At 33.9% G+C, this 12,518-nt stretch overlaps 1 protein-coding gene across 6 annotated transcripts in view; it reads right to left on the bottom strand.

The window, feature by feature from the left end:
- Window positions 1-934: 934 nt before the first annotated feature.
- The window catches only part of LOC138707697 (lysine-specific demethylase 4C-like), a 141,321-nt gene continuing 129,737 nt past the window's right edge, over window positions 935-12,518 (bottom strand). For 4 of the 6 annotated variants that reach the window (XM_069837509.1, XM_069837510.1, XM_069837515.1 and 1 more), the window contains 2 exons: window positions 11,623-11,769; window positions 935-11,092 (listed from right to left, as the gene is read on the bottom strand). In XM_069837509.1, the coding sequence (XP_069693610.1) occupies window positions 10,958-11,092; window positions 11,623-11,769 (282 nt within the window). In that variant the 3' untranslated portion in view covers window positions 935-10,957. The remainder of the gene's footprint in view (window positions 11,093-11,622; window positions 11,770-12,518) is intronic. The other 2 variants (XM_069837512.1, XM_069837513.1) reach the window with 2 other exon arrangements.

Below are 12,518 nucleotides of genomic sequence, written 5' to 3' on the forward strand. Positions count from 1 at the left end.
CAATAAAATAAAAATAAACATCGATGGATTTAGTGATGAGATGAGACTGAGGATTCACCATAGATTACCTGAAATTCGTCTTACAGTTGTAGAAAACCTCGGAATAAATGCAACCAAGTAATCAGTCCAGCAGGCAAATGCACTACCACCTGATCTACATTGGTGACTAATGAAATGATAAATATATCGTGTGTGTATGTGTATATATATATTTTTTTTTTTACTTTGTTATTTAATGACGCTGTATTAACTACTAGATTATTTAGCACTGATGAGATTGGTGACAGCGAGATGAGGCCGAGGATTCACCATAAATTACCCGCCATTCACCTTACAGTTGGGGAAAACCTCGGAAAAAAACCAACCAGATAATCAGCTCAAGCAGGGATTGAACCCACACCTGAGTGCAACTCTGGATCGGCAAGAAAGTACCTTAACCGACTGAGCTATGCTGAGGCCAATGATAAATATTCAAACTTAATAATCTTATGTATATCAGATTTCGCTTGTAAAAAATAAAAAGAGGACGAATTTAATTACCATACATAAACTGTTTTAGTCATAGTAATTTTACATTTGACTGGAAAACCTGAGTGAATCATTGCACAAATATAAATCTCAGATATTATCAGTAGTCCAATTGTTTCTTAAATACTTTTCACAGTGTTAATTTTGGAAGTAAAATTTTCTCAAATTGTAACTTTCTACACTAATTTTGATATGCAACATAGGCAGATGGTAATAAGGAATACTGTAAATAAAACGCACATACGGGAAAGGATTATATTATTTATGAACTATCCTGGAAGGAATTTATTACTTTTATATATGTTTCAAACACATCACTGCAAAAGCATAACAGGCAACTAAATAGTCACTAAAGACGTATGGGTAAATTAAGCACCCCAACAAATAATATATGAAAATGCACACATATACTCAATGAATTTTTATTTATCTCATTCTTTTGTTTCATTATTATTAATTTTTTTTGAGAATGTTCCTAACATATTACAAGTTACACATGAAGATATTTTTCAAAAAGAAGAAAACAATTAGCCTTTGAATAATAAAACTGAATTCTCTACAAAACTGTCCCAACTGGCAGTGAACCAATTCTTAAAATTCTTGTAGACAAGAAGTGATATATATATTTCTTTTTCTTTCTTTCTCTTTTTTCTTTCTTTTCGTTTCTTTTTTTTTTACAAAAATTACAGTTGATTTTATTATGATTTTCCAAACATGTCATCCCTAACAGAATTCAGTGAAACAGAGCTACTTAAGAAACACATCACTAACCAAGCACTCAAGACAATTTTTATCGTATGTACCTTTATTATAAGATCCCAAATGAACGCATTCAACACACATTATGCCAACAAGATGATTTAATACCTCATGTGCTGAATTACTTCAGTATAAGTCGAATTCATTCAATGTCTTGCACTTGTTTACATCCAATGATCTAGCTCAGAAAATATAATGAAGCAAGTAATACAGACATAATAAAATACAGTGTGTGTGACAAATGTCATCAAACAGTTGTGGCAAGAGAACACAATTCAAGGCTACACTAACTAGAGTAATTCTTATTTGTACTTATTCATCAATATTTGTGAAAATTTTATCTACAATATTATATTATTAGCTCTTTCACTATGATACATCAGTTACAAAAAATCATCACATAAGTCATTCTTGCTGAAAATAGTATGCTGTGAATGTGACAGTTCTTTATTTCTCGCGTCAATACAAATTAAATGGCCTGCAGATAAAATTTATACATAAAATTGTCTTCGTTAATTTCTGAGTTTCTGAAGCCATTTTTCTTTGTACACAGTCAAAGAAGGATGAAAATTATGACATGATTATTTAAGTGATACAAAGTGAACATGAACATTTATTTTGAAATTATTTATATGTGTAGCCAAGTGCTGATAAGTGTATGAGCGTTGTTCTCTATGTATATCTTTGTATGAAAGAATGTCAATGCCTCTATGCAACAGAGGAAAGACTGATGTCATGCGAAATTCTCTCTTCTCACCAACTCTGTGGCCAGATCGAAGCCAACATTTTTTCGCAAATTTAAATGGTATTTGAAATTACCGATTACATGCTTCAGAGTTTTCAGTATAATTCCAATTTATGTTTATATAATATATATTCATATAATATTACGTTCATATTATGAACTATTCACTTAACTGTAAATTTAATATCTTAAATAAATATTTCATTTGGGCACTTTGAAGACATAACACACATCCTGTCAATGAAGAAATCATAAAACACAAACTGCCACATTCAAATAAAGTCACATTTTAAAAAATAAAATACTCATACAGAATCACAAGATACACACGCACGCACACACATGCACACGCACACACTTACTTTATATGCAAATTCAGACATCTACTTATAATTATAGTTCCTCAAGAATCAGCCAATAAAAAAGAATAAATTGATCTGTAAAATAAAAAAAAAGAAATACATATATATATATATATATATATATATATATAGAAAGAGACTTTCACCATTGCCAGATAGAAATATGTGACCATGGGAGAACGAAATGTTCAATGGAACCAAATGAAAGCAAGAACTGATTTCCTTGTGGATGATTCCTGAATGTCCTGTTCAACACAATATACAAGATACACTCAGAAATTCCACAAGATAGAGGCATTGAGATCATGGTAAATTTTTAAAGCATCTTTACAGAAACAAATGGCAGGTGTTCAATAAAAAACTGTCACGTTTAAGAACTGTAACTCCTTATATTGTGTTGTTGTGAATCATCCTGATATTCTTATCCTGTAACTGACAGAGCTAAGCACACTAGCATCAAGAAAAAGAACAGGTGTAATTTTCAAACACAACATGATCACTCAATACTAACACACTTATCCTGCTCTGTCTTTATGGTACTAAATGTTATCTTATGAATACAAAGCTATAGTCAATACTATTAAAAGTATTCTTAAGATGTTCATGGACTGAAGCCTAATGATTAATTACATAGAACATGTAGTCTTCTTTAATCCATAAATAGTGATGATGGGTAGATTTACCCTATATAATAGTCTAAAAATGAGTGTGTCATATTAATTCATTATAGTAATGAAAGTTGATGGCAGTGTACTTGTAATATACAATAGGCCATTTTATGATGTTCTCCAGTGGCAATAAATTTTCAATTGACGCAAAATATATATAGAGACAAGTAACAAAAAGTTACCGCACTATGCAGGGGACATAAGGGAACAGATTGCTCACAATCCATTCCTTGACTCACTGGTAAGCTGTAGCAGCATGGGTGGGCGTTTAATTTCATTACGGTAGGTCTAAATTACTAGTTAAGAATTATCTAATGAATGAATGAAGTTGAAAACTGATGTAGATCTTACCTTTCATCACAGCAGGTGTTGAAAATTATGTCCAACATTCTCGATACAAACGCATTGAGTTAAATTCCGAAACATTTGTATCTCTGCCTCTGAAATTTCAGTTATTACTCATCTGATTTCTTTCCCCAGGGCTTCAAGAGTATGTGGATTGTTCTTGTACATTTCTGTTTTAAAGTTCCCCACAAATGAACATCACAGGCACTTAAATCGGGGGAACGAGGGGGCCACAGTCCACAACTAATTATTCACTCATTGAACACCTGTTCTAATGCATGCATTGAATTCTGAGCTGTATGAGCAGTGACATTATCCTGTTGGAAGTAGGCATATTGCTTTTCTTCCTCAGTCAACATTTCAAAAAATGGCTGCAGTGTGTTTTGCACATATCATTCCGAGTTAATGGTATCATTACAGAAAATAGGGCCAATGAACTGCGTGCAGTAATGTCACACCAAACACCGACTTTCTGATCATGAAGAGGAGTTTCATGCACTACATGAAGATTGTCAGTATCCCAATATCTTGAATTCTGAGAATTCACATACCCACTTAAACGGAAATAAGCTTCATCCATCATAATTAAAAGAGAAGGATCGACAATACTATCATGGACAGATTGCAGCATCCACCAGCAGAAAATTACGAGGGCAGCTGGATCCTGTTGTGTTAACTGATGAACCACTGACACTTTGTAAGAATGAAAGTGTAGCATTTTCAGTCCCCGTAATGCCGAACTTCGTGAAATACGAAACTTCTGCGCCAATCGGCATGAAGGTTTCCTAGAGGTGGTTTCAATTCTTGCTTGAATATCTGCAACATCTGTTAATATCCACTTCTGCGATTCTCTCTTTTTGTTTCAAACAGACCGTTTCTCGCCATTTTATGAAGAACTTGGTTATGTATTGTCTTGAATGCATTGAAGCATCCCAGAACTGACATAGAAACTTGCGAAGAGTACTGTCATAGAATTTCTTCTTTAGAAGAAATGTCTCAACTAGAAATATCCATTGTGCAATACTATATGTAACCGTTGATAGCGAACACAAATAATGTTCAATAACAAGTGTACTAATGCAACACTACGTAATAAAGTGTGCTCAACAAACACTCCACTCATCAACTAAACACTCTGTATGCTTCCCCCTGCCTGCACACTCCATCTCCACCACTCGGGAATTTTAGGTCTACTATAATGAAATCGAACACCCACTCACACTACTACAGCTTGCCAGTGAGTCGAGCAATGGATGCAGGCAATCTGTTCCCTGACATCCCCTGCATAGTGCGGTAACTTTTTGCTGTCTCTCTCTCTGTATATACAGAGTGAACCATAAGTAATGTCATTAATTCTGGTGGATGATTTCTCGAGTAAAGAGCAACAAAAAAGTTAAATACTATTTTGCTATGTTTTGAATAGTTTTCCAGAAAAACGTGCTTTTTAAAATACACGAATTATGATATCTTGCAATGCTGCAACCAGCAGGCAGTAGGCTACACATTGAGTTCTGATGCTTTGAACAAACCTTTCACCTGGCTTGTTGAGGGTCAATGTCATTGAAGGTCATTGTTTTTAAACTCCCAAGAAAAAATACAGACGATATACCGTTTAATTGTTGTGTTTAAACTGTGTTAGAGAATGGAGAATGAACCATGCTCATTTCACGTTAAAGAAAAACTTGGAAAATTTATAATAAACTCTAAAATCTAAATTTAATTAAATGTTCAGACAACACAGACAATAAGACATGCTCATTTCAAGCTAAAGTGAAAAGATTAAAAAATATATTTTCTACACTCCCATTTCAATTGAATATTCTAGAGACTGTAAACAATAATGATGCATATTTCACGTTATATAAACAAAATTTTAAAACATTTCAATCTCTAAAGGAAAAAAATAAAAATACGATATGCTTATTTTACGTTAAAGTAACGAACAAAATTATAATATTAGTATTATGAAACAAGTTTATAATGTTATAATTTACTAAGTGCACATAGTGTGATTCATACTTTTATGGATGTAATAATTGTATAACATTATAAGTGAGTTTCATAAGCTACTTTTTTGTACGACAGCATTATAAAACAATATTGATAAAGAAATAATATCAGATTTGTAATGATGTGTAGTTTGTTATCATGATCTATGAAGAAAGACTATGACTAATTTGGTATATTAAATATATAGCACTGGCAAATCATTTCATAATGTTAACTTTAGATACAAGTTATGTCTTCTTAACAGAAGTCATGACGTTTTAGTTGTCATGGTAATGGTACAGCACTAGCACGATGATAATGTGGCTAATTATGCACGATTTTCACAAACGATAAAGAATGTTTATAATGCTGGAGTACAAAAAAAAATTATTTTTAATTAAATATTCGGTGAACACAGCCAATAAGAAAATCTTATTTTACGTTATAATGATTTAAACAATCTCCTTTTGTTGTATTACGAGCATTTTCTTCAGTCAGTTTGAAATAGTTTCCTCCCACTTTAACTTTTAAAGTAGTAATCGGTAAACTTACATACAAGAAATCAAATTTCCCGAGCCATACTTAAAAGCAATAATGTTTCCATTTCTCCTTGTTTCAGCCATTTCTTGCATATGCGAGCTGTATCTCTCCAGGCAGCTTTACAGTGTTGTCACAGCACACCAGGTTTTAAAATTCTTTTGGAGAACAAAAACTTACATTGGTTTGGATCAAATTTCTGCACATTTAAAGGACAAAACTAAAATTCGTTCAGTCATTTATTACACTGGGCAACAAAATTTAACTATTTTCTGTTACGGAAACAAAAACACTGGAATTCAATGTATTTTTTCATGTTGAATATGAATATGGCAATAAAATTGTCAGATGTGGTCTAGTTTTCTTGTAATTTGGAAAGAAATTAATAGGAAGAAATTGTATTTACCTAAACATTTTCGGCTGAGCTTACCTCAATTATTATTACAGACGTCTCCTTTTAGCTTGTCTGCTATACTGGACCTCGGGAGCATCCCTCACCATTGACCAGCAATATTCAGCTAACATGGATGTACTCCATTTACCCTGGTATCATCTTTTGAATGTTGAAATTCATCTGGTGAAAGCGCTCTCCATGTTCATCAGAACTGCACCACAATTTTCAGGGAAAAAGTCCAAATGCGAGTGGAGAAAGTGTATCTTCAATGACATATTTTACCCCATTTGATGATAAGCCAGCAACAAGTTATCCTATACCACAGTCTAGTATATACAGCCACGAAGCTCAATACATAGGGAATGTGCATCCATAGATAGTTGCTAACCACTAGGATCGCTACAATCGCCTCATCACAGACAATGCAAAATAGTACCGGCACAGTCTATTGTTCCTAGTACTCTCATCGCCTCAAGCTTCGTGACTGTATATACTAACTAGTCTGTGCCTATACTTTGGCGCACGACAGTTCCCTAGGAAATCCGAGGAGACCTTTCTGGAAGATTCCCAAGCAGCAAGTTCTTTTCTGTCAGAAGTCCATCGAAATGTTGATCTGAAAAGAGTTCCCTGACTTGGGGTCCTATAAAAAATTCCTTCTTTAATTTTAGCTGTACTTATCCTTGAAAATTTTGAGTGTAAATATCTGAACTCTGGTCCATCACGATCCAATGCTTTTACGAAATTTTTAGTCAGTCCCAGTTTGATGTGTAACAGAGGGAGCAAAATTTTTCTAGATTCAATCAATGGCTGCTGCTTTATGTTCTTCGTTCCTGGTTCCAGTTGAAGAGGCCAGTCTTTCCTTTTGTAGTGCAAAGTCTTAGCCCGGCTGTCCCATTCACAAAGGAAACAGCACCATTTTGTAAACCCTTTTTGTTAGCCAAGAAGAATCACTAACCAGAAATTTGTAGAACAGCCATTGCAACATATGGTGGGCCCAGCTTTTATCTTGATCCCCTATTTTGCATCCAAAATAGATGGTCTGATTTCTTTATTAATGGAGTATATTTTGCTTTAGCATTGCAAAAGTCACTTTCCACAAATATAACAAAAATTATCAGCACTATTTATACACTTACGTAGCATATTAATTTCTATCACATAAGAGATTTATCACTATGCAGAATTAAAAATAAGTCTGCTTGCAAAAGAGACGCATATATTGTTAAGCATAGCACTACAAAATGTTATGAATTTACTTCAAAAGAAAGACGAAAACCGGTCTCCACTTAGCAATGTCTTGTATCTAACTAAACCAATAGTCATTTACAAGCAAATACAACTCTTCAGGATCATAAATCTATCTCCACATCTCCTGTGTAAGGGCTTTGCTGTAACCTTGACTGAGAAACCACTGACACTCTTTCTGAAATGAGTAATCCCAGACATATGTTATACATTGGAAACCAGACCACTGCATCCATTTTTACTGTCATATTCGTCATAAGCGATTTCTGACTAATTTTGTTTCCGTAACTTTTTGGCTGTTGTCCATTGTTATAGTCGCATTTTAAATGTGGATATGAAGAAGAATGGAATGTGTGTAGTGGACAGACAGAATAAGAAAGGAAGTTGTTTTGGAATGAGTGGGTGAAGAAAGACTGATGCTGAAACTGATCAGAAAGAGAAAAAGGAATTGGTTGGGTCACTGATAGAGAAGAAACTGCTTACTGAAGGATGCACTGGAAGGATGGTGAACGGAAGAAGAGTTCGGGGCAGAAAAGATATCAGATGATAGACGACATTATATATGTGGATCATATGCGGAGACTAAGAGGAAGGCAGAAAATAGGAAAGATTGAAGAATGCTGGGTTTGCAGTGAAAGACCTGCCATAGGCAGAACACTTATGTATGTATGTATGTATGTACTCCTCTCTCAAACTGACTGAGCATATTGGGAATTAATTCAATAGCTTTCCCAAAATACGCTATATAATATTTCATATAAAATAATTTTTTTCTCAGAAAGGAAGCACGAAGGAGTAAAATTGTATTAAACTTTATTGTTTTAAATTACTCAAGGAATAACCCCTTGAAATTAATGACATTACTTACGGTTCACCCTGTATATGAGTTTAACGGCTGGGTCAAGATTCTGCATGGGAAAGAGAAAAATATGGTGATATCAACAAGCTATGTTGTCTATGAATGGCAAGTAAAGGAGCTGCCTTTCCATATGTTCATTTTTTTTTTTTATAAATATTGTGTCGTTACAACCATACCTCGCCAAGAAATTGTACAATTCTTGACTTGTTCCACATTTTAAAGCTTCAATGCTAATGTAAGAACTATGGATACAATAAATGAAATGAAAATGAAAAAAAGTTACAAGCATAATGAATGTGTCTTGTTCGTTTGGTGCTGCAATTTATTGTTACACGAAATATAGATTTTTGTGTTTTATCACGTTAGATCTAGCAATACAGCATTGTCATGCATAATCATTCCCCACACGATGTGTAATTTTCATGAATATAACTGTACAAGAGGAGCACAATACAATTTTATTTTTGTGAAATAAAAAATTCACTATATATATCACATAGGAACTGGAGATTAATAGCAAATATGGTTACATGTAATAAAGTTTGAAAGTAACATGTAAACAGGACAATGAATTATTAAATTGATAAGTTCAAAATGCACAGAAAATGAGAATTTTGCAGGGACCTCATGACACAAAACATTCTTTCATAAAGCATTACTAAATTATAACTGAACTCTGAAATGTAATACTCATTATTTCTTTCATTTTGATACTTTATTATTACATTATTTGTGAAAGAAATAAGTAAATGCACTCTTATTTGTAGAAAGAAACTATATCATGTTTCTAAGCTTTTAAACAGACTGCCAATTTTTCTGGTGAAATACAGACTCCAATATTACACTGACAGTAACAATCCTGTAACTTTGTTTTCATTTTTAGAACAGTTTACTCACTATATTACACTGAATCTTTGGATAAGCAAACTTCTAAATGAGACAGTACGAATTTAGTAAGAACACATGTGACTATGTGTTATCTTATTCCATTGCCCTGTTGTAAAGCAGTGCAAAGTACTTAAGCTCAGCACTGTTATAGTAACTCCCCAGCATGTAGTAGAGGAAGTTAAAGGTATGATACGAGTGGAGATAACACAAACATAATGTGTTAATATTAGTGAAATATCTATGTCCACTGCAATGAACAAACTTTGAAAATGGGGACAATTTAACATTCTCAAACCCTGCACAAAGCACAATTTGTATGATTCCTAAAAATCTGTCAAAGATATAACATTCTTAATGTTATTTCATAGCAACAATTTTTTATCATCACAATAAAAGAAAATTTATCAAAAATCACAACTCTTTATGCATTGTATCTTAACTATAAGATGTGAGGATACTTCGTTTAAAAGTGCCTGTTACTGACATAAGCAATATTAGAAAATTAGAAATTTTCTGGTAAATTTTGTGGAGAATGCACAGCAAAGTTCACACTAGATCATGCTCAACTTGTAGTTGTGTTGTGTCAATCAATGAACATGTAGAAAAAATCTGTAATTCTTACACTAGTCCCTCTTCAGTTATATGTAAATATGGAAATAAACAATGATTTTATAATGTTCATCTTCTCTTCAGCCTATGCACAGGTATTATGGCAAATAAAATCTAAGTAAAAATGAGCACTCTGAAATCGAGGAAAATTCTGATCATTTTCAGAACAAATATCATTAGAATTTTATATGGTATGTGATTGTACGGTATTTTCTGAAGTTAAGTACGAATATTTTACATTCTCTCAGTAGAGAAGTGTCAAAATCGTCTATATTAATGCAAAGTTTCTGTTCAGATACGCTCTTTTCTATTATATTACACACCAACACAATATAACAGAATCTGTATGTTGCCAATAACATATGAATTTTCTATGAACTGAAAAGTTCATTCACATGGAAAAAAAATGTCCACTTTCTTCTTGTCTGTAATTTGTCAATTACTTCTTATGAATTAATGTATTTAACACTTTCTCTGTTTCAAAGCTACATGAACCTCCCACAGTGTCACTATCTCATATGCTGGCATATGATGCTATTTCCGACGTAAATGGCAACTCTCCAGAAAATAAATAATGTGATGATGATGATTCACTCAATATAATATGAATGAACTGTTTTCTCTATACGACACTTTTAGCTAAGGATTATTCCTCAAAAATCATTGTCCCTTGTGTTATTCTTATATCATCTAACGAAAGTTCCCAATCACAACTCATTTGTCATTCCAATTCATTGTCACAATACCAGACAAACTTGAATTTGCTTCACATTAATCAGTTTCCAAAATATTTCATTTCTTAGCACAGACTTAATGTTCTTCCTTGCACTTGTTTAACCAGCAATTCTGACCAACGTCTTTATAGAGCTAAAAATGAATTTAGTGGAAAATTTGGTCATATGCGTTCTCTTCCAATCCATGCAAAATCAAACACTGTGTCACAAAATTGCTACCGGTATATATGCTGCACATACCAAAACACTATATTCTAGCTTCCATTATGTGTACTGTTTGCAGTGTTTGAAGCAGTTACTTTGCACTGGGACTTGTAACTTGTGTGTTATTGCTGTAACGAGGGTTAGTACCCCTGTTAACACGCTGATGTCCTGACAAATCAGTTGAGACTGCAAGATGATCTTCATGCCTCATTGCTGTTGCCACTGACTGTAATAAAATATGGAACAAATCCTATTAATAAACAATCTTAATATACAAAACGACAACACACAAATAGAATGTAGGTTACCAAGCACATGGCACTGAATGACCACAGCACCAGTAACTGATATTTATAGATTAAACTACTTTGCATACTTTTTCTAGAATTTACTCTAAAACTTACCTCCCGGCAGTGTAAGGGTACATGCTGGATCTTAGGTAACATTCATCATGGTTTCTCTAGATCTATAAAACTTCTTCTGGCCCACAAACCAGGGCTGTGGAGTCGGAGTCAAAGGGTTGTAAACAATTTTAAATGGAGCCAGGAGTCGGTAAAGATGTACCGACTCTGATCTCAATAAGAAATCTTAAGAAAATAACATTTTAATATCTTTGCTACCATGTATGCTGCTGTCAGCCTCACGCTTAGGAAGATTCAGTGACACGTAGGTGTGAGAATGATTTTAACTTTGGCTGTGGTACTTTAAGTACACATTTATGCTATAGCCTACAATAACCATTAGAGGTATACTTACACACAGGCCTGTGGAGTTGGTACACAAAGCCTCTGACACCTGCTCCAGCTTGGTTTCACCATTTCTTCCTTGCGCACCAAGATAATTTCTTTGCATCTGCTGCCTTGTAGTTGTTGAGTCTTGTCCCTGAAGAATGTTTATTTGTTGCTAAAGCCACCAATAGCCCAATTTTACTGGGGTTGTTTTGGAGAAATTTTGTGTTTGTTCTCGAAAACAGATTTGCTAAGCAACTGTTGTTTTCAGCATGTATTCTTTTTGAAACAGGTGTAAAGTATAATTTATAATGTGTAAATCCCATTTCCCACCCCTTTACATGGCCAGTGGACCTGTCTTTTAGATACCCAAAGTGAAGACCCTCAAGAACAATTATGTGCACGAACTGTCTGATGAACACATATTGTAAAGTAATGTCTGTCAGGCTTTATTTTTTCATACGACCTAAAACTAAAGTCATCTGTTCCAGTCTCTCTTGAAAAGCAAGAACGAAACTCTGATTAAGTTTTATTTCTAAAGACAATTTCTTTCCCCTCCCCTGTCCCCAAAAACAAAACTGTCTTCAAGATTATTACTAAGAAAAAGTTATTGATTCCCAATGTCTAATTACAACCACAGAGAGTCTGTTATACATTTAACTACGAAGCTTTCTTGCCCCTACTTAAATTTAAGGCTACCTGTTTGATCTTATTTGAAAATAAAGAATGCAAAAGTCTGATTTTCTCTTCAAAAACACAGCCAAGGCCTACAAGAGTCAGGCGGATTCCCAATCTCCCACTAACTCCGAAATGGCAGCTGTGTGTCGAGACTCCCATATTGTAAATGAGCAAACTGACTCCCTAGATGAATGGTCGGAATTGTGATCTGTCTCTCCATAACAGTATGGATCATGAAAATGAATG

Source organism: Periplaneta americana, chromosome 10, assembly GCF_040183065.1.
Source record: "Periplaneta americana isolate PAMFEO1 chromosome 10, P.americana_PAMFEO1_priV1, whole genome shotgun sequence".
NCBI lineage: Eukaryota > Metazoa > Arthropoda > Insecta > Blattodea > Blattidae > Periplaneta > Periplaneta americana.